Source organism: Oncorhynchus masou, chromosome 5 (genome assembly GCF_036934945.1).
Source record: "Oncorhynchus masou masou isolate Uvic2021 chromosome 5, UVic_Omas_1.1, whole genome shotgun sequence".
NCBI lineage: Eukaryota > Metazoa > Chordata > Actinopteri > Salmoniformes > Salmonidae > Oncorhynchus > Oncorhynchus masou.
Window position 1 is genome coordinate 13675081 of NC_088216.1, and position 23988 is coordinate 13699068.

General features: G+C 37.7%; 1 protein-coding gene across 1 annotated transcript in view; it reads left to right on the plus strand.

The window, feature by feature from the left end:
* The window catches only part of LOC135533673 (lipopolysaccharide-induced tumor necrosis factor-alpha factor homolog), a 46233-nt gene that overhangs the window by 21866 nt on the left and 379 nt on the right, over positions 1-23988 (plus strand). Inside the window, exons 4-5 of the mRNA XM_064960950.1 lie at positions 22243-22393; positions 23679-23988. The exon at positions 23679-23988 is cut by the window's right edge and continues 379 nt beyond it. Of these exons, the coding sequence (XP_064817022.1) occupies positions 22243-22393; positions 23679-23784 (257 nt within the window). The 3' untranslated portion in view covers positions 23785-23988. The remainder of the gene's footprint in view (positions 1-22242; positions 22394-23678) is intronic.

Sequence of the window (23988 nt, forward strand, 5' to 3'; positions counted from 1 at the left end):
GTTCCTGTCCTGTTCTATCCAGTATTACTATAGTATTACTCCATCCTAATGGGTCATATATGTTCCTGTCCTGTTCTATCCAGTATTACTGTAGTATTACTCCATCCTAATGGGTTATATATGTTCCTGTCCTGTTCTATCCAGTATTACTGTAGTATTACTCCATCCTAATGGGTTATATATGTTCCTGTCCAGTTCTATCCAGTATTACTGTAGTATTACTCCATCCTAATGGGGTATATATGTTCCTGTCCAGTTCTATCCAGTATTACTATAGTATTACTCCATCCTAATGGGTTATATATGGTCCTGTTCTATCCAGTATTACTGTAGTATTACTCCATCCTAATGGGTTATATATGTTCCTGTCCAGTATTACTGTAGTATTACTCCATCCTAATGGGTTATATATGTTCCTGTTCTATCCAGTATTACTGTAGTATTACTCCATCCTAATGGGTTATATATGTTCCTGTCCTGTTCTATCCAGTATTACTGTAGTATTACTCCATCCTAATGGGTTATATATGTTCCTGTCCTGTCCTGTATTACTATAGTATTACTCCATCCTAATGGGTTATATATGTTCCTGTCCTGTTCTATCCAGTATTACTGTAGTATTACTCCATCCTAATGGGTTATATATGTTCCTGTCCTGACCAGTATTACTGTAGTATTACTCCATCCTAATGGGTTATATATGTTCCTGTTCTATCCAGTATTACTGTAGTATTACTCCATCCTAATGGGTTATATATGTTCCTGTCCTGTTCTATCCAGTATTACTGTAGTATTACTCCATCCTAATGGGTTATATATGTTCCTGTCCTGTCCTATCCAGTATTACTATAGTATTACTCCATCCTAATGGGTTATATATGTTCCTGTCCAGTATTACTGTAGTATTACTCCATCCTAATGGGTTATATATGTTCCTGTCCAGTATTACTGTAGTATTACTCCATCCTAATGGGTTATATATGTTCCCTGTCCTGTTCTATCCAGTATTACTCCATCCTAATGGGTTATATATGTTCCTGTCCTGTCCTGTATTACTATAGTATTACTCCAACCTAATGGGTTATATATGTTCCTGTCCTGTCCTGTATTACTATAGTATTACTCCATCCTAATGGGTTATATATGTTCCTGTCCTGTCCTACCCAGTATTACTATAGTATTACTCCATCCTAATGGGTTATATATGTTCCTGTCCAGTATTACTGTAGTATTACTCCATCCTAATGGGTCATATATGTTCCTGTCCTGTTCTATCCAGTATTACAAAAGTATTACTCCATCCTAATGGGTTATATATGTTCCTGTCCTGTCCTGTCCAGTATTACTATAGTATTACTCCATCCTAATGGGGTATATATGTTCCTGTCCTGTCCTGTATTACTATAGTATTACTCCAACCTAATGGGTTATATATGTTCCTGTCCTGTCCTGTATTACTATAGTATTACTCCATCCTAATGGGTTATATATGTTCCTGTCCTGTCCTGTCCAGTATTACTATAGTATTACTCCATCCTAATGGGTTATATATGTTCCTGTCCAGTATTACTGTAGTATTACTCCATCCTAATGGGTTATATATGTTCCTGTCCTGTTCTATCCAGTATTACTCCATCCTAATGGGTTATATATGGTCCTGTCCTGTCCAGTATTACAATAGTATTACTCCATCCTAATGGGTTATATATGTTCCTGTTCTATCCAGTATTACTGTAGTATTACTCCATCCTAATGGGTTATATATGTTCCTGTCCTGTCCGGTATTACTATAGTATTACTCCATCCTAATGGGTTATATATGTTCCTGTTCTATCCAGTATTACTGTAGTATTACTCCATCCTAATGGGTTATATATGTTCCTGCCCAGTATTACTGTAGTATTACTCCATCCTAATGGGTTATATATGTTCCTGTTCTATCCAGTATTACTGTAGTATTACTCCATCCTAATGGGTTATATATGTTCCTGTCCTGTCCTGTCCAGTATTACTGTAGTATTACTCCATCCTAATGGGTTATATATGTTCCTGTTCTATCCAGTATTACTATAGTATTACTCCATCCTAATGGGTTTTATATGTTCCTGTTCTATCCAGTATTACTGTAGTATTACTCCATCCTAATGGGTTATATATGTTCCTGTCCTGTCCTGTCCAGTATTACTGTAGTATTACTCCATCCTAATGGGTTATATATGTTCCTGTTCTATCCAGTATTACTATAGTATTACTCCATCCTAATGGGTTATATATGTTCCTGTCCAGTATTACTATAGTATTACTCCAACCTAATGGGTTATATATGTTCCTGTCCTGTCCAGTATTACTATAGTATTACTCCATCCTAATGGGTTATATATGTTCCTGTCCTGTTCTATCCAGTATTACTGTAGTATTACTCCATCCTAATGGGTTATATATGTTCCTGTCCTGTTCTATCCAGTATTACTGTAGTATTACTCCATCCTAATGGGTTATATATGTTCCTGTCCTGTTCTATCCAGTATTACTGTAGTATTACTCCATCCTAATGGGTTATATATGTTCCTGTCCTGTTCTATCCAGTATTACTATAGTATTACTCCATCCTAATGGGTTATATATGTTCCTGTCCTGTCCTGTATTACTATAGTATTACTCCATCCTAATGGGTTATATATGTTCCTGTCCTGTTCTATCCAGTATTACTATAGTATTACTCCATCCTAATGGGTCATATATGTTCCTGTCCTGTTCTATCCAGTATTACTGTAGTATTACTCCATCCTAATGGGTTATATATGTTCCTGTCCTGTTCTATCCAGTATTACTGTAGTATTACTCCATCCTAATGGGTTATATATGTTCCTGTCCAGTTCTATCCAGTATTACTGTAGTATTACTCCATCCTAATGGGGTATATATGTTCCTGTCCAGTTCTATCCAGTATTACTATAGTATTACTCCATCCTAATGGGTTATATATGGTCCTGTTCTATCCAGTATTACTGTAGTATTACTCCATCCTAATGGGTTATATATGTTCCTGTCCAGTATTACTGTAGTATTACTCCATCCTAATGGGTTATATATGTTCCTGTTCTATCCAGTATTACTGTAGTATTACTCCATCCTAATGGGTTATATATGTTCCTGTCCTGTTCTATCCAGTATTACTGTAGTATTACTCCATCCTAATGGGTTATATATGTTCCTGTCCTGTCCTGTATTACTATAGTATTACTCCATCCTAATGGGTTATATATGTTCCTGTCCTGTTCTATCCAGTATTACTGTAGTATTACTCCATCCTAATGGGTTATATATGTTCCTGTCCTGACCAGTATTACTGTAGTATTACTCCATCCTAATGGGTTATATATGTTCCTGTTCTATCCAGTATTACTGTAGTATTACTCCATCCTAATGGGTTATATATGTTCCTGTCCTGTTCTATCCAGTATTACTGTAGTATTACTCCATCCTAATGGGTTATATATGTTCCTGTCCTGTCCTATCCAGTATTACTATAGTATTACTCCATCCTAATGGGTTATATATGTTCCTGTCCAGTATTACTGTAGTATTACTCCATCCTAATGGGTTATATATGTTCCTGTCCAGTATTACTGTAGTATTACTCCATCCTAATGGGTTATATATGTTCCTGTCCTGTTCTATCCAGTATTACTCCATCCTAATGGGTTATATATGTTCCTGTCCTGTCCTGTATTACTATAGTATTACTCCAACCTAATGGGTTATATATGTTCCTGTCCTGTCCTGTATTACTATAGTATTACTCCATCCTAATGGGTTATATATGTTCCTGTCCTGTCCTATCCAGTATTACTATAGTATTACTCCATCCTAATGGGTTATATATGTTCCTGTCCAGTATTACTGTAGTATTACTCCATCCTAATGGGTCATATATGTTCCTGTCCTGTTCTATCCAGTATTACTATAGTATTACTCCATCCTAATGGGTTATATATGTTCCTGTCCTGTCCTGTCCAGTATTACTATAGTATTACTCCATCCTAATGGGGTATATATGTTCCTGTCCTGTCCTGTATTACTATAGTATTACTCCAACCTAATGGGTTATATATGTTCCTGTCCTGTCCTGTATTACTATAGTATTACTCCATCCTAATGGGTTATATATGTTCCTGTCCTGTCCTGTCCAGTATTACTATAGTATTACTCCATCCTAATGGGTTATATATGTTCCTGTCCAGTATTACTGTAGTATTACTCCATCCTAATGGGTTATATATGTTCCTGTCCTGTTCTATCCAGTATTACTCCATCCTAATGGGTTATATATGGTCCTGTCCTGTCCAGTATTACAATAGTATTACTCCATCCTAATGGGTTATATATGTTCCTGTTCTATCCAGTATTACTGTAGTATTACTCCATCCTAATGGGTTATATATGTTCCTGTCCTGTCCGGTATTACTATAGTATTACTCCATCCTAATGGGTTATATATGTTCCTGTTCTATCCAGTATTACTGTAGTATTACTCCATCCTAATGGGTTATATATGTTCCTGTCCAGTATTACTGTAGTATTACTCCATCCTAATGGGTTATATATGTTCCTGTTCTATCCAGTATTACTGTAGTATTACTCCATCCTAATGGGTTATATATGTTCCTGTCCTGTCCTGTCCAGTATTACTGTAGTATTACTCCATCCTAATGGGTTATATATGTTCCTGTTCTATCCAGTATTACTATAGTATTACTCCATCCTAATGGGTTTTATATGTTCCTGTTCTATCCAGTATTACTGTAGTATTACTCCATCCTAATGGATTATATATGTTCCTGTCCTGTCCTGTCCAGTATTACTGTAGTATTACTCCATCCTAATGGGTTATATATGTTCCTGTCCTGTTCTATCCAGTATTACTGTAGTATTACTCCATCCTAATGGGTTATATATGTTCCTGTCCTGTTCTATCCAGTATTACTGTAGTATTACTCCATCCTAATGGGTTATATATGTTCCTGTCCTGTTCTATCCAGTATTACTGTAGTATTACTCCATCCTAATGGGTTATATATGTTCCTGTCCTGTTCTATCCAGTATTACTATAGTATTACTCCATCCTAATGGGTTATATATGTTCCTGTCCTGTCCTGTATTACTATAGTATTACTCCATCCTAATGGGTTATATATGTTCCTGTCCTGTTCTATCCAGTATTACTATAGTATTACTCCATCCTAATGGGTCATATATGTTCCTGTCCTGTTCTATCCAGTATTACTGTAGTATTACTCCATCCTAATGGGTTATATATGTTCCTGTCCTGTTCTATCCAGTATTACTGTAGTATTACTCCATCCTAATGGGTTATATATGTTCCTGTCCAGTTCTATCCAGTATTACTGTAGTATTACTCCATCCTAATGGGGTATATATGTTCCTGTCCAGTTCTATCCAGTATTACTATAGTATTACTCCATCCTAATGGGTTATATATGGTCCTGTTCTATCCAGTATTACTGTAGTATTACTCCATCCTAATGGGTTATATATGTTCCTGTCCAGTATTACTGTAGTATTACTCCATCCTAATGGGTTATATATGTTCCTGTTCTATCCAGTATTACTGTAGTATTACTCCATCCTAATGGGTTATATATGTTCCTGTCCTGTTCTATCCAGTATTACTGTAGTATTACTCCATCCTAATGGGTTATATATGTTCCTGTCCTGTCCTGTATTACTATAGTATTACTCCATCCTAATGGGTTATATATGTTCCTGTCCTGTTCTATCCAGTATTACTGTAGTATTACTCCATCCTAATGGGTTATATATGTTCCTGTCCTGACCAGTATTACTGTAGTATTACTCCATCCTAATGGGTTATATATGTTCCTGTTCTATCCAGTATTACTGTAGTATTACTCCATCCTAATGGGTTATATATGTTCCTGTCCTGTTCTATCCAGTATTACTGTAGTATTACTCCATCCTAATGGGTTATATATGTTCCTGTCCTGTTCTATCCAGTATTACTGTAGTATTACTCCATCCTAATGGGTTATATATGTTCCTGTCCTGTTCTATCCAGTATTACTATAGTATTACTCCATCCTAATGGGTTATATATGTTCCTGTCCTGTCCTGTATTACTATAGTATTACTCCATCCTAATGGGTTATATATGTTCCTGTCCTGTTCTATCCAGTATTACTATAGTATTACTCCATCCTAATGGGTCATATATGTTCCTGTCCTGTTCTATCCAGTATTACTGTAGTATTACTCCATCCTAATGGGTTATATATGTTCCTGTCCTGTTCTATCCAGTATTACTGTAGTATTACTCCATCCTAATGGGTTATATATGTTCCTGTCCAGTTCTATCCAGTATTACTGTAGTATTACTCCATCCTAATGGGGTATATATGTTCCTGTCCAGTTCTATCCAGTATTACTATAGTATTACTCCATCCTAATGGGTTATATATGGTCCTGTTCTATCCAGTATTACTGTAGTATTACTCCATCCTAATGGGTTATATATGTTCCTGTCCAGTATTACTGTAGTATTACTCCATCCTAATGGGTTATATATGTTCCTGTTCTATCCAGTATTACTGTAGTATTACTCCATCCTAATGGGTTATATATGTTCCTGTCCTGTTCTATCCAGTATTACTGTAGTATTACTCCATCCTAATGGGTTATATATGTTCCTGTCCTGTCCTGTATTACTATAGTATTACTCCATCCTAATGGGTTATATATGTTCCTGTCCTGTTCTATCCAGTATTACTGTAGTATTACTCCATCCTAATGGGTTATATATGTTCCTGTCCTGACCAGTATTACTGTAGTATTACTCCATCCTAATGGGTTATATATGTTCCTGTTCTATCCAGTATTACTGTAGTATTACTCCATCCTAATGGGTTATATATGTTCCTGTCCTGTTCTATCCAGTATTACTGTAGTATTACTCCATCCTAATGGGTTATATATGTTCCTGTCCTGTCCTATCCAGTATTACTATAGTATTACTCCATCCTAATGGGTTATATATGTTCCTGTCCAGTATTACTGTAGTATTACTCCATCCTAATGGGTTATATATGTTCCTGTCCAGTATTACTGTAGTATTACTCCATCCTAATGGGTTATATATGTTCCTGTCCTGTTCTATCCAGTATTACTCCATCCTAATGGGTTATATATGTTCCTGTCCTGTCCTGTATTACTATAGTATTACTCCAACCTAATGGGTTATATATGTTCCTGTCCTGTCCTGTATTACTATAGTATTACTCCATCCTAATGGGTTATATATGTTCCTGTCCTGTCCTATCCAGTATTACTATAGTATTACTCCATCCTAATGGGTTATATATGTTCCTGTCCAGTATTACTGTAGTATTACTCCATCCTAATGGGTCATATATGTTCCTGTCCTGTTCTATCCAGTATTACTATAGTATTACTCCATCCTAATGGGTTATATATGTTCCTGTCCTGTCCTGTCCAGTATTACTATAGTATTACTCCATCCTAATGGGGTATATATGTTCCTGTCCTGTCCTGTATTACTATAGTATTACTCCAACCTAATGGGTTATATATGTTCCTGTCCTGTCCTGTATTACTATAGTATTACTCCATCCTAATGGGTTATATATGTTCCTGTCCTGTCCTGTCCAGTATTACTATAGTATTACTCCATCCTAATGGGTTATATATGTTCCTGTCCAGTATTACTGTAGTATTACTCCATCCTAATGGGTTATATATGTTCCTGTCCTGTTCTATCCAGTATTACTCCATCCTAATGGGTTATATATGGTCCTGTCCTGTCCAGTATTACAATAGTATTACTCCATCCTAATGGGTTATATATGTTCCTGTTCTATCCAGTATTACTGTAGTATTACTCCATCCTAATGGGTTATATATGTTCCTGTCCTGTCCGGTATTACTATAGTATTACTCCATCCTAATGGGTTATATATGTTCCTGTTCTATCCAGTATTACTGTAGTATTACTCCATCCTAATGGGTTATATATGTTCCTGTCCAGTATTACTGTAGTATTACTCCATCCTAATGGGTTATATATGTTCCTGTTCTATCCAGTATTACTGTAGTATTACTCCATCCTAATGGGTTATATATGTTCCTGTCCTGTCCTGTCCAGTATTACTGTAGTATTACTCCATCCTAATGGGTTATATATGTTCCTGTTCTATCCAGTATTACTATAGTATTACTCCATCCTAATGGGTTTTATATGTTCCTGTTCTATCCAGTATTACTGTAGTATTACTCCATCCTAATGGATTATATATGTTCCTGTCCTGTCCTGTCCAGTATTACTGTAGTATTACTCCATCCTAATGGGTTATATATGTTCCTGTCCTGTTCTATCCAGTATTACTGTAGTATTACTCCATCCTAATGGGTTATATATGTTCCTGTCCTGTTCTATCCAGTATTACTGTAGTATTACTCCATCCTAATGGGTTATATATGTTCCTGTCCTGTTCTATCCAGTATTACTGTAGTATTACTCCATCCTAATGGGTTATATATGTTCCTGTCCTGTTCTATCCAGTATTACTATAGTATTACTCCATCCTAATGGGTTATATATGTTCCTGTCCTGTCCTGTATTACTATAGTATTACTCCATCCTAATGGGTTATATATGTTCCTGTCCTGTTCTATCCAGTATTACTATAGTATTACTCCATCCTAATGGGTCATATATGTTCCTGTCCTGTTCTATCCAGTATTACTGTAGTATTACTCCATCCTAATGGGTTATATATGTTCCTGTCCTGTTCTATCCAGTATTACTGTAGTATTACTCCATCCTAATGGGTTATATATGTTCCTGTCCAGTTCTATCCAGTATTACTGTAGTATTACTCCATCCTAATGGGGTATATATGTTCCTGTCCAGTTCTATCCAGTATTACTATAGTATTACTCCATCCTAATGGGTTATATATGGTCCTGTTCTATCCAGTATTACTGTAGTATTACTCCATCCTAATGGGTTATATATGTTCCTGTCCAGTATTACTGTAGTATTACTCCATCCTAATGGGTTATATATGTTCCTGTTCTATCCAGTATTACTGTAGTATTACTCCATCCTAATGGGTTATATATGTTCCTGTCCTGTTCTATCCAGTATTACTGTAGTATTACTCCATCCTAATGGGTTATATATGTTCCTGTCCTGTCCTGTATTACTATAGTATTACTCCATCCTAATGGGTTATATATGTTCCTGTCCTGTTCTATCCAGTATTACTGTAGTATTACTCCATCCTAATGGGTTATATATGTTCCTGTCCTGACCAGTATTACTGTAGTATTACTCCATCCTAATGGGTTATATATGTTCCTGTTCTATCCAGTATTACTGTAGTATTACTCCATCCTAATGGGTTATATATGTTCCTGTCCTGTTCTATCCAGTATTACTGTAGTATTACTCCATCCTAATGGGTTATATATGTTCCTGTCCTGTTCTATCCAGTATTACTGTAGTATTACTCCATCCTAATGGGTTATATATGTTCCTGTCCTGTTCTATCCAGTATTACTATAGTATTACTCCATCCTAATGGGTTATATATGTTCCTGTCCTGTTCTATCCAGTATTACTGTAGTATTACTCCATCCTAATGGGTTATATATGTTCCTGTCCTGTCCTGTATTACTATAGTATTACTCCATCCTAATGGGTTATATATGTTCCTGTCCTGTTCTATCCAGTATTACTGTAGTATTACTCCATCCTAATGGGTTATATATGTTCCTGTCCTGACCAGTATTACTGTAGTATTACTCCATCCTAATGGGTTATATATGTTCCTGTTCTATCCAGTATTACTGTAGTATTACTCCATCCTAATGGGTTATATATGTTCCTGTCCTGTTCTATCCAGTATTACTGTAGTATTACTCCATCCTAATGGGTTATATATGTTCCTGTCCTGTCCTGTCCAGTATTACTATAGTATTACTCCATCCTAATGGGGTATATATGTTCCTGTCCTGTCCTGTATTACTATAGTATTACTCCAACCTAATGGGTTATATATGTTCCTGTCCTGTCCTGTATTACTATAGTATTACTCCATCCTAATGGGTTATATATGTTCCTGTCCTGTCCTGTCCAGTATTACTATAGTATTACTCCATCCTAATGGGTTATATATGTTCCTGTCCAGTATTACTGTAGTATTACTCCATCCTAATGGGTTATATATGTTCCTGTCCTGTTCTATCCAGTATTACTCCATCCTAATGGGTTATATATGGTCCTGTCCTGTCCAGTATTACAATAGTATTACTCCATCCTAATGGGTTATATATGTTCCTGTTCTATCCAGTATTACTGTAGTATTACTCCATCCTAATGGGTTATATATGTTCCTGTCCTGTCCGGTATTACTATAGTATTACTCCATCCTAATGGGTTATATATGTTCCTGTTCTATCCAGTATTACTGTAGTATTACTCCATCCTAATGGGTTATATATGTTCCTGTCCAGTATTACTGTAGTATTACTCCATCCTAATGGGTTATATATGTTCCTGTTCTATCCAGTATTACTGTAGTATTACTCCATCCTAATGGGTTATATATGTTCCTGTCCTGTCCTGTCCAGTATTACTGTAGTATTACTCCATCCTAATGGGTTATATATGTTCCTGTTCTATCCAGTATTACTATAGTATTACTCCATCCTAATGGGTTTTATATGTTCCTGTTCTATCCAGTATTACTGTAGTATTACTCCATCCTAATGGATTATATATGTTCCTGTCCTGTCCTGTCCAGTATTACTGTAGTATTACTCCATCCTAATGGGTTATATATGTTCCTGTCCTGTTCTATCCAGTATTACTGTAGTATTACTCCATCCTAATGGGTTATATATGTTCCTGTCCTGTTCTATCCAGTATTACTGTAGTATTACTCCATCCTAATGGGTTATATATGTTCCTGTCCTGTTCTATCCAGTATTACTGTAGTATTACTCCATCCTAATGGGTTATATATGTTCCTGTCCTGTTCTATCCAGTATTACTATAGTATTACTCCATCCTAATGGGTTATATATGTTCCTGTCCTGTATTACTATAGTATTACTCCATCCTAATGGGTTATATATGTTCCTGTCCTGTTCTATCCAGTATTACTATAGTATTACTCCATCCTAATGGGTCATATATGTTCCTGTCCTGTTCTATCCAGTATTACTGTAGTATTACTCCATCCTAATGGGTTATATATGTTCCTGTCCTGTTCTATCCAGTATTACTGTAGTATTACTCCATCCTAATGGGTTATATATGTTCCTGTCCAGTTCTATCCAGTATTACTGTAGTATTACTCCATCCTAATGGGGTATATATGTTCCTGTCCAGTTCTATCCAGTATTACTATAGTATTACTCCATCCTAATGGGTTATATATGGTCCTGTTCTATCCAGTATTACTGTAGTATTACTCCATCCTAATGGGTTATATATGTTCCTGTCCAGTATTACTGTAGTATTACTCCATCCTAATGGGTTATATATGTTCCTGTTCTATCCAGTATTACTGTAGTATTACTCCATCCTAATGGGTTATATATGTTCCTGTCCTGTTCTATCCAGTATTACTGTAGTATTACTCCATCCTAATGGGTTATATATGTTCCTGTCCTGTCCTGTATTACTATAGTATTACTCCATCCTAATGGGTTATATATGTTCCTGTCCTGTTCTATCCAGTATTACTGTAGTATTACTCCATCCTAATGGGTTATATATGTTCCTGTCCTGACCAGTATTACTGTAGTATTACTCCATCCTAATGGGTTATATATGTTCCTGTTCTATCCAGTATTACTGTAGTATTACTCCATCCTAATGGGTTATATATGTTCCTGTCCTGTTCTATCCAGTATTACTGTAGTATTACTCCATCCTAATGGGTTATATATGTTCCTGTCCTGTCCTATCCAGTATTACTATAGTATTACTCCATCCTAATGGGTTATATATGTTCCTGTCCAGTATTACTGTAGTATTACTCCATCCTAATGGGTTATATATGTTCCTGTCCAGTATTACTGTAGTATTACTCCATCCTAATGGGTTATATATGTTCCCTGTCCTGTTCTATCCAGTATTACTCCATCCTAATGGGTTATATATGTTCCTGTCCTGTCCTGTATTACTATAGTATTACTCCAACCTAATGGGTTATATATGTTCCTGTCCTGTCCTGTATTACTATAGTATTACTCCATCCTAATGGGTTATATATGTTCCTGTCCTGTCCTACCCAGTATTACTATAGTATTACTCCATCCTAATGGGTTATATATGTTCCTGTCCAGTATTACTGTAGTATTACTCCATCCTAATGGGTCATATATGTTCCTGTCCTGTTCTATCCAGTATTACTATAGTATTACTCCATCCTAATGGGTTATATATGTTCCTGTCCTGTCCTGTCCAGTATTACTATAGTATTACTCCATCCTAATGGGGTATATATGTTCCTGTCCTGTCCTGTATTACTATAGTATTACTCCAACCTAATGGGTTATATATGTTCCTGTCCTGTCCTGTATTACTATAGTATTACTCCATCCTAATGGGTTATATATGTTCCTGTCCTGTCCTGTCCAGTATTACTATAGTATTACTCCATCCTAATGGGTTATATATGTTCCTGTCCAGTATTACTGTAGTATTACTCCATCCTAATGGGTTATATATGTTCCTGTCCTGTTCTATCCAGTATTACTCCATCCTAATGGGTTATATATGGTCCTGTTCTATCCAGTATTACTGTAGTATTACTCCATCCTAATGGGTTATATATGTTCCTGTCCTGTCCGGTATTACTATAGTATTACTCCATCCTAATGGGTTATATATGTTCCTGTTCTATCCAGTATTACTGTAGTATTACTCCATCCTAATGGGTTATATATGTTCCTGTCCAGTATTACTGTAGTATTACTCCATCCTAATGGGTTATATATGTTCCTGTTCTATCCAGTATTACTGTAGTATTACTCCATCCTAATGGGTTATATATGTTCCTGTCCTGTCCTGTCCAGTATTACTGTAGTATTACTCCATCCTAATGGGTTATATATGTTCCTGTTCTATCCAGTATTACTATAGTATTACTCCATCCTAATGGGTTTTATATGTTCCTGTTCTATCCAGTATTACTGTAGTATTACTCCATCCTAATGGGTTATATATGTTCCTGTCCTGTCCTGTCCAGTATTACTGTAGTATTACTCCATCCTAATGGGTTATATATGTTCCTGTCCTGTTCTATCCAGTATTACTCCATCCTAATGGGTTATATATGGTCCTGTCCTGTCCAGTATTACAATAGTATTACTCCATCCTAATGGGTTATATATGTTCCTGTTCTATCCAGTATTACTGTAGTATTACTCCATCCTAATGGGTTATATATGTTCCTGTCCTGTCCGGTATTACTATAGTATTACTCCATCCTAATGGGTTATATATGTTCCTGTTCTATCCAGTATTACTGTAGTATTACTCCATCCTAATGGGTTATATATGTTCCTGTCCAGTATTACTGTAGTATTACTCCATCCTAATGGGTTATATATGTTCCTGTTCTATCCAGTATTACTGTAGTATTACTCCATCCTAATGGGTTATATATGTTCCTGTCCTGTCCTGTCCAGTATTACTGTAGTATTACTCCATCCTAATGGGTTATATATGTTCCTGTTCTATCCAGTATTACTATAGTATTACTCCATCCTAATGGGTTTTATATGTTCCTGTTCTATCCAGTATTACTGTAGTATTACTCCATCCTAATGGATTATATATGTTCCTGTCCTGTCCTGTCCAGTATTACTGTAGTATTACTCCATCCTAATGGGTTATATATGTTCCTGTTCTATCCAGTATTACTATAGTATTACTCCATCCTAATGGGTTTTATATGTTCCTGTTCTATCCAGTATTACTGTAGTATTACTCCATCCTAATGGATTATATATGTTCCTGTCCTGTCCTGTCCAGTATTACTGTAGTATTACTCCATCCTAATGGGTTATATATGTTCCTGTCCTGTTCTATCCAGTATTACTGTAGTATTACTCCATCCTAATGGGTTATATATGTTCCTGTCCTGTTCTATCCAGTATTACTGTAGTATTACTCCATCCTAATGGGTTATATATGTTCCTGTCCTGTTCTATCCAGTATTACTGTAGTATTACTCCATCCTAATGGGTTATATATGTTCCTGTCCTGTTCTATCCAGTATTACTATAGTATTACTCCATCCTAATGGGTTATATATGTTCCTGTCCTGTCCTGTATTACTATAGTATTACTCCATCCTAATGGGTTATATATGTTCCTGTCCTGTTCTATCCAGTATTACTATAGTATTACTCCATCCTAATGGGTCATATATGTTCCTGTCCTGTTCTATCCAGTATTACTGTAGTATTACTCCATCCTAATGGGTTATATATGTTCCTGTCCTGTTCTATCCAGTATTACTGTAGTATTACTCCATCCTAATGGGTTATATATGTTCCTGTCCAGTTCTATCCAGTATTACTGTAGTATTACTCCATCCTAATGGGGTATATATGTTCCTGTCCAGTTCTATCCAGTATTACTATAGTATTACTCCATCCTAATGGGTTATATATGGTCCTGTTCTATCCAGTATTACTGTAGTATTACTCCATCCTAATGGGTTATATATGTTCCTGTCCAGTATTACTGTAGTATTACTCCATCCTAATGGGTTATATATGTTCCTGTTCTATCCAGTATTACTGTAGTATTACTCCATCCTAATGGGTTATATATGTTCCTGTCCTGTTCTATCCAGTATTACTGTAGTATTACTCCATCCTAATGGGTTATATATGTTCCTGTCCTGACCAGTATTACTGTAGTATTACTCCATCCTAATGGGTTATATATGTTCCTGTTCTATCCAGTATTACTGTAGTATTACTCCATCCTAATGGGTTATATATGTTCCTGTCCTGTTCTATCCAGTATTACTGTAGTATTACTCCATCCTAATGGGTTATATATGTTCCTGTCCTGTCCTGTCCAGTATTACTATAGTATTACTCCATCCTAATGGGGTATATATGTTCCTGTCCTGTCCTGTATTACTATAGTATTACTCCAACCTAATGGGTTATATATGTTCCTGTCCTGTCCTGTATTACTATAGTATTACTCCATCCTAATGGGTTATATATGTTCCTGTCCTGTCCTGTCCAGTATTACTATAGTATTACTCCATCCTAATGGGTTATATATGTTCCTGTCCAGTATTACTGTAGTATTACTCCATCCTAATGGGTTATATATGTTCCTGTCCTGTTCTATCCAGTATTACTCCATCCTAATGGGTTATATATGGTCCTGTCCTGTCCAGTATTACAATAGTATTACTCCATCCTAATGGGTTATATATGTTCCTGTTCTATCCAGTATTACTGTAGTATTACTCCATCCTAATGGGTTATATATGTTCCTGTCCTGTCCGGTATTACTATAGTATTACTCCATCCTAATGGGTTATATATGTTCCTGTTCTATCCAGTATTACTGTAGTATTACTCCATCCTAATGGGTTATATATGTTCCTGTCCAGTATTACTGTAGTATTACTCCATCCTAATGGGTTATATATGTTCCTGTTCTATCCAGTATTACTGTAGTATTACTCCATCCTAATGGGTTATATATGTTCCTGTCCTGTCCTGTCCAGTATTACTGTAGTATTACTCCATCCTAATGGGTTATATATGTTCCTGTTCTATCCAGTATTACTATAGTATTACTCCATCCTAATGGGTTTTATATGTTCCTGTTCTATCCAGTATTACTGTAGTATTACTCCATCCTAATGGATTATATATGTTCCTGTCCTGTCCTGTCCAGTATTACTGTAGTATTACTCCATCCTAATGGGTTATATATGTTCCTGTCCTGTTCTATCCAGTATTACTGTAGTATTACTCCATCCTAATGGGTTATATATGTTCCTGTCCTGTTCTATCCAGTATTACTGTAGTATTACTCCATCCTAATGGGTTATATATGTTCCTGTCCTGTTCTATCCAGTATTACTGTAGTATTACTCCATCCTAATGGGTTATATATGTTCCTGTCCTGTTCTATCCAGTATTACTATAGTATTACTCCATCCTAATGGGTTATATATGTTCCTGTCCTGTCCTGTATTACTATAGTATTACTCCATCCTAATGGGTTATATATGTTCCTGTCCTGTTCTATCCAGTATTACTATAGTATTACTCCATCCTAATGGGTCATATATGTTCCTGTCCTGTTCTATCCAGTATTACTGTAGTATTACTCCATCCTAATGGGTTATATATGTTCCTGTCCTGTTCTATCCAGTATTACTGTAGTATTACTCCATCCTAATGGGTTATATATGTTCCTGTCCAGTTCTATCCAGTATTACTGTAGTATTACTCCATCCTAATGGGGTATATATGTTCCTGTCCAGTTCTATCCAGTATTACTATAGTATTACTCCATCCTAATGGGTTATATATGGTCCTGTTCTATCCAGTATTACTGTAGTATTACTCCATCCTAATGGGTTATATATGTTCCTGTCCAGTATTACTGTAGTATTACTCCATCCTAATGGGTTATATATGTTCCTGTTCTATCCAGTATTACTGTAGTATTACTCCATCCTAATGGGTTATATATGTTCCTGTCCTGTTCTATCCAGTATTACTGTAGTATTACTCCATCCTAATGGGTTATATATGTTCCTGTCCTGTCCTGTATTACTATAGTATTACTCCATCCTAATGGGTTATATATGTTCCTGTCCTGTTCTATCCAGTATTACTGTAGTATTACTCCATCCTAATGGGTTATATATGTTCCTGTCCTGACCAGTATTACTGTAGTATTACTCCATCCTAATGGGTTATATATGTTCCTGTTCTATCCAGTATTACTGTAGTATTACTCCATCCTAATGGGTTATATATGTTCCTGTCCTGTTCTATCCAGTATTACTGTAGTATTACTCCATCCTAATGGGTTATATATGTTCCTGTCCTGTCCTATCCAGTATTACTATAGTATTACTCCATCCTAATGGGTTATATATGTTCCTGTCCAGTATTACTGTAGTATTACTCCATCCTAATGGGTTATATATGTTCCTGTCCAGTATTACTGTAGTATTACTCCATCCTAATGGGTTATATATGTTCCCTGTCCTGTTCTATCCAGTATTACTCCATCCTAATGGGTTATATATGTTCCTGTCCTGTCCTGTATTACTATAGTATTACTCCAACCTAATGGGTTATATATGTTCCTGTCCTGTCCTGTATTACTATAGTATTACTCCATCCTAATGGGTTATATATGTTCCTGTCCTGTCCTACCCAGTATTACTATAGTATTACTCCATCCTAATGGGTTATATATGTTCCTGTCCAGTATTACTGTAGTATTACTCCATCCTAATGGGTCATATATGTTCCTGTCCTGTTCTATCCAGTATTACTATAGTATTACTCCATCCTAATGGGTTATATATGTTCCTGTCCTGTCCTGTCCAGTATTACTATAGTATTACTCCATCCTAATGGGGTATATATGTTCCTGTCCTGTCCTGTATTACTATAGTATTACTCCAACCTAATGGGTTATATATGTTCCTGTCCTGTCCTGTATTACTATAGTATTACTCCATCCTAATGGGTTATATATGTTCCTGTCCTGTCCTGTCCAGTATTACTATAGTATTACTCCATCCTAATGGGTTATATATGTTCCTGTCCAGTATTACTGTAGTATTACTCCATCCTAATGGGTTATATATGTTCCTGTCCTGTTCTATCCAGTATTACTCCATCCTAATGGGTTATATATGGTCCTGTTCTATCCAGTATTACTGTAGTATTACTCCATCCTAATGGGTTATATATGTTCCTGTCCTGTCCGGTATTACTATAGTATTACTCCATCCTAATGGGTTATATATGTTCCTGTTCTATCCAGTATTACTGTAGTATTACTCCATCCTAATGGGTTATATATGTTCCTGTCCAGTATTACTGTAGTATTACTCCATCCTAATGGGTTATATATGTTCCTGTTCTATCCAGTATTACTGTAGTATTACTCCATCCTAATGGGTTATATATGTTCCTGTCCTGTCCTGTCCAGTATTACTGTAGTATTACTCCATCCTAATGGGTTATATATGTTCCTGTTCTATCCAGTATTACTATAGTATTACTCCATCCTAATGGGTTTTATATGTTCCTGTTCTATCCAGTATTACTGTAGTATTACTCCATCCTAATGGGTTATATATGTTCCTGTCCTGTCCTGTCCAGTATTACTGTAGTATTACTCCATCCTAATGGGTTATATATGTTCCTGTTCTATCCAGTATTACTATAGTATTACTCCATCCTAATGGGTTATATATGTTCCTGTCCAGTATTACTATAGTATTACTCCAACCTAATGGGTTATATATGTTCCTGTCCTGTCCAGTATTACTATAGTATTACTCCATCCTAATGGGTTATATATGTTCCTGTCCTGTTCTATCCAGTATTACTGTAGTATTACTCCATCCTAATGGGTTATATATGTTCCTGTCCTGTTCTATCCAGTATTACTGTAGTATTACTCCATCCTAATGGGTTATATATGTTCCTGTCCTGTTCTATCCAGTATTACTGTAGTATTACTCCATCCTAATGGGTTATATATGTTCCTGTCCTGTTCTATCCAGTATTACTATAGTATTACTCCATCCTAATGGGTTATATATGTTCCTGTCCTGTCCTGTATTACTATAGTATTACTCCATCCTAATGGGTTATATATGTTCCTGTCCTGTTCTATCCAGTATTACTATAGTATTACTCCATCCTAATGGGTCATATATGTTCCTGTCCTGTTCTATCCAGTATTACTGTAGTATTACTCCATCCTAATGGGTTATATATGTTCCTGTCCTGTTCTATCCAGTATTACTGTAGTATTACTCCATCCTAATGGGTTATATATGTTCCTGTCCAGTTCTATCCAGTATTACTGTAGTATTACTCCATCCTAATGGGGTATATATGTTCCTGTCCAGTTCTATCCAGTATTACTATAGTATTACTCCATCCTAATGGGTTATATATGGTCCTGTTCTATCCAGTATTACTGTAGTATTACTCCATCCTAATGGGTTATATATGTTCCTGTCCAGTATTACTGTAGTATTACTCCATCCTAATGGGTTATATATGTTCCTGTTCTATCCAGTATTACTGTAGTATTACTCCATCCTAATGGGTTATATATGTTCCTGTCCTGTTCTATCCAGTATTACTGTAGTATTACTCCATCCTAATGGGTTATATATGTTCCTGTCCTGTCCTGTATTACTATAGTATTACTCCATCCTAATGGGTTATATATGTTCCTGTCCTGTTCTATCCAGTATTACTGTAGTATTACTCCATCCTAATGGGTTATATATGTTCCTGTCCTGACCAGTATTACTGTAGTATTACTCCATCCTAATGGGTTATATATGTTCCTGTTCTATCCAGTATTACTGTAGTATTACTCCATCCTAATGGGTTATATATGTTCCTGTCCTGTTCTATCCAGTATTACTGTAGTATTACTCCATCCTAATGGGTTATATATGTTCCTGTCCTGTCCTATCCAGTATTACTATAGTATTACTCCATCCTAATGGGTTATATATGTTCCTGTCCAGTATTACTGTAGTATTACTCCATCCTAATGGGTTATATATGTTCCTGTCCAGTATTACTGTAGTATTACTCCATCCTAATGGGTTATATATGTTCCTGTCCTGTTCTATCCAGTATTACTCCATCCTAATGGGTTATATATGTTCCTGTCCTGTCCTGTATTACTATAGTATTACTCCAACCTAATGGGTTATATATGTTCCTGTCCTGTCCTGTATTACTATAGTATTACTCCATCCTAATGGGTTATATATGTTCCTGTCCTGTCCTATCCAGTATTACTATAGTATTACTCCATCCTAATGGGTTATATATGTTCCTGTCCAGTATTACTGTAGTATTACTCCATCCTAATGGGTTATATATGTTCCTGTCCTGTTCTATCCAGTATTACTCCATCCTAATGGGTTATATATGGTCCTGTCCTGTCCAGTATTACAATAGTATTACTCCATCCTAATGGGTTATATATGTTCCTATCCAGTATTACTATAGTATTACTCCATCCTAATGGGTTTTATATGTTCCTGTTCTATCCAGTATTACTGTAGTATTACTCCATCCTAATGGGTTATATATGTTCCTGTCCTGTCCGGTATTACTATAGTATTACTCCATCCTAATGGGTTATATATGTTCCTGTTCTATCCAGTATTACTGTAGTATTACTCCATCCTAATGGGTTATATATGTTCCTGTCCAGTATTACTGTAGTATTACTCCATCCTAATGGGTTATATATGTTCCTGTTCTATCCAGTATTACTATAGTATTACTCCATCCTAATGGGTTATATATGTTCCTGTCCAGTTCTATCCAGTATTACTGTAGTATTACTCCATCCTAATGGGTTTTATATGTTCCTGTTCTATCCAGTATTACTGTAGTATTACTCCATCCTAATGGGTTATATATGTTCCTGTCCTGTCCTGTCCGGTATTACTGTAGTATTACTCCATCCTAATGGGTTATATATGTTCCTGTCCTGACCAGTATTACTGTAGTATTACTCCATCCTAATGGGTTATATATGTTCCTGTCCTGTCCTGTCCGGTATTACTATAGTATTACTCCATCCTAATGGGTTATATATGTTCCTGTCCAGTCCAGTATTACTATAGTATTACTCCATGCTAATGGGTTATATATGTTCCTATCCAGTATTACTATAGTATTACTCCATCCTAATGGGTTATATATGTTCCTATCCAGTATTACTATAGTATTACTCCATCCTAATGGGTTTTATATGTTCCTGTCCTGTCCTGTATTACTGTAGTATTACTCCATCCTAATGGGTTATATATGTTCCGGTCCAGTATTACTGTAGTATTACTCCATCCTAATGGGTTATATATGTTCCTGTCCTGTTCTATCCAGTATTACTGTAGTATTACTCCATCCTAATGGGTTATATATGGTCCTGTCCAGTCCTATCAAGTATTACTATAGTATTACTCCATGCTAAGGGGTTCTATTTTTTATTTTTATTTTACCTTTATTTAACTAGGCAAGTCATTTAAGAACAAATTCTTACTTTCAATGACGGCCTAGGAACATTGGGTTAACTGCCTTGTTCAGGGGCAGAACGACAGATTTGTACCTTGTCAGCTCGGGGATATGAGCTTGCGCAACCTTTCAGTTACTAGGCCAACGATCTAACCATTAGGCTACCCTGCCGCCCCTATATGATCCAATCCTGTCCAGTATTCCATCCTAAGGGATTCTATATGGTCCTGTCCAGTTATATCTGATTCTATCTGGTTCTGGCCAGTATTCCCTCCCGCCTTCCCTCTGGGGTAACCCAGGTGGTGGTTCTGACCAGTTATATCTGGTTCTAACCAGTATTCTCCTCTCCCTGCAGTAACCCAGGCGGTGGTTCTGACCAGTTATATCTGGTTCTAACCAGTATTCTCCTCTCCCTGCAGTAACCCAGGCGGTGGTTCTGACCAGTTCTATCTGGTTCTAACCAGTATTCTCCTCCCTCTGCAGTAACCCAGGTGGTGGTTCTGACCAGTTCTATCTGGTTCTAACCAGTATTCTCCTCTCCCTACAGTAACCCAGGCGGTGGTTCTGACCAGAGCTATCTGGTTCTAACCAGCATTCTCCTCCCCCTACAGTAACCCAGGTGGTGGTTCTGACCAGTTCTATCTGGTTCTAACCAGTATTCTCCTCTCCCTGCAGGAACCCAGGTGGAGGTTCTGACCAGTTCTATCTGGTTCTAACCAGTATTCTCCTCTCCCTGCAGGAACCCAGGTGGAGGTTCTGACCAGTTCTATCTGGTTCTAACCAGTATTCTCCTCTCCCTGCAGGAACCCAGGTGGAGGTTCTGACCAGTTCTATCTGGTTCTAACCAGTATTCTCCTCTCCCTCCAGTAACCCAGGTGGTGGTGATACAGCAGCCGCTGCTAAGAGACGTACCCGGCCAGATAACGTGTCCCCACTGTCAGGTCCCGGTTCTGACAGAGACCACACACACCCCTGGACTGCTCTCCTGGCTCATCTGTGGAGCCCTCTTCTGCTTCCTGTGAGTTGACACACACACGGGCCGACACACATACACATGCACATACAGGAATACACACATACACATGCACGTACAGGAATACACAGCTTTTTTGTTGTTGAAGCTTTTATTCTCTCACACACTGAATATCTCTCTCTCTCTCTCTCTCTTTGTCCCCCCCCTCTCTCTCTCTCTTTACCCCCCCTCTCTCTCTCTCTCTCTTTGTCCCCCCTCTCTCTCTTTATCCCCCTCTCTCTCTTTGTCCCCCTCTCTCTCTTTGTCCCCCCTCTCTCTCTCTCTCTTTGTCCCCCTCTCTCTCTCTCTCTTTGTCCCCCTCTCTCTCTCTCTTTGTCCCCCCCTCTCTCTCTCTCTTTGTCCCCCCCTCTCTCTCTCTCTCTTTGTCCCCCCCTCTCTCTCTCTCTCTCTCTCTTTTGCCCCCCCCTCTCTCTCTCTCTCTTTTGTCCCCCTCTCCCTCTCTCTCTCTCTCTCTCTTTGTCCCCCCCCTCTCTCTCTCTCTTTGTCCCCCCCCCTCTCTCTCTCTCTCTTTGTCCCCCTCTCTCTCTCTCTCTTTGTCCCCCCCTCTCTCTCTCTCTCTCTTTGTCCCCCCCTCTCTCTCTCTCTTTGTCCCCCCCTCTCTCTCTCTTTGTCCCCCCCTCTCTCTCTCTCTCTTTGTCCCCCCCCCTCTCTCTCTCTCTCTCTCTTTGTCCCCCCCCTCTCTCTCTCTTTGTCCCCCCCTCTCTCTCTCTCTCTTTGTCCCCCCCTCTCTCTCTCTCTTTGTCCCCCCCTCTCTCTCTCTCTCCCCCCCTCTCTCTCTCTCTTTGTCCCCACCTCTCTCTCTCTCTCTTGTCCCCCCCCCCTCTCTCTCTCTTTGTCCCCCCTCCTCTCTCTCTCTTTGTCCCCCCCTCTCTCTCTCTCCTGTCCCCCTCTTTCTCTCTCTCTTTGTCCCCCCCTCCTCTCTCTCTTTGTCCCCCTCTCTCTCTCTCTCTGTCCCCCCCTCTCTCTCTTCTGTCCCCCCCCCTCTCTCTCTCTCTCTTTGTCCCCCTCGCTCTCTCTCTCTCTTTGCACCCCCCCATCTCTCTCTCTTTGTCCCCCCTCTCTCTCTCTCTCTTTGTCCCCCCCTCTCTCTTTGTCCCCTCCCTCTCTCTCTTTGTCCCCCCCCTCTCTCTCTCTTTGTCCCCCCCTCTCTCTCTCTCTCTTTGTCCCCCCCTCTCTCTCTTTGTCCCCCCTCTCTCTCTTTGTCCCCCCCTCTCTCTCTTTGCACCCCCCTCTCTCTCTCTCTCTCTCTCTTTGTCCCCTCTCTCTCTAGGTGCATGATATTCTCTTGGATTCCATTCTATGTTGACTCCTGTCAGGACGTAGAACACCGATGCCCCAACTGCAAGATAGTGATCTACATCCACAAACGCATGTGAACAGACCTAGACCAGACACCTGCCACAAAGTGATCCTTACCTATATTAATCTATTCCAGTAGTGTTGACCCTCTTAGGGAAACCGCAAACCCAGTTTAATGCACCAGGATTGGAAAGACAATGGGCTCCTACTGTCTGTCGCTGAAATCCTTGCTGCAGTGCCAGCGTTTCATCTACTGGGAATGTGTGAGAGGGTATTATTAT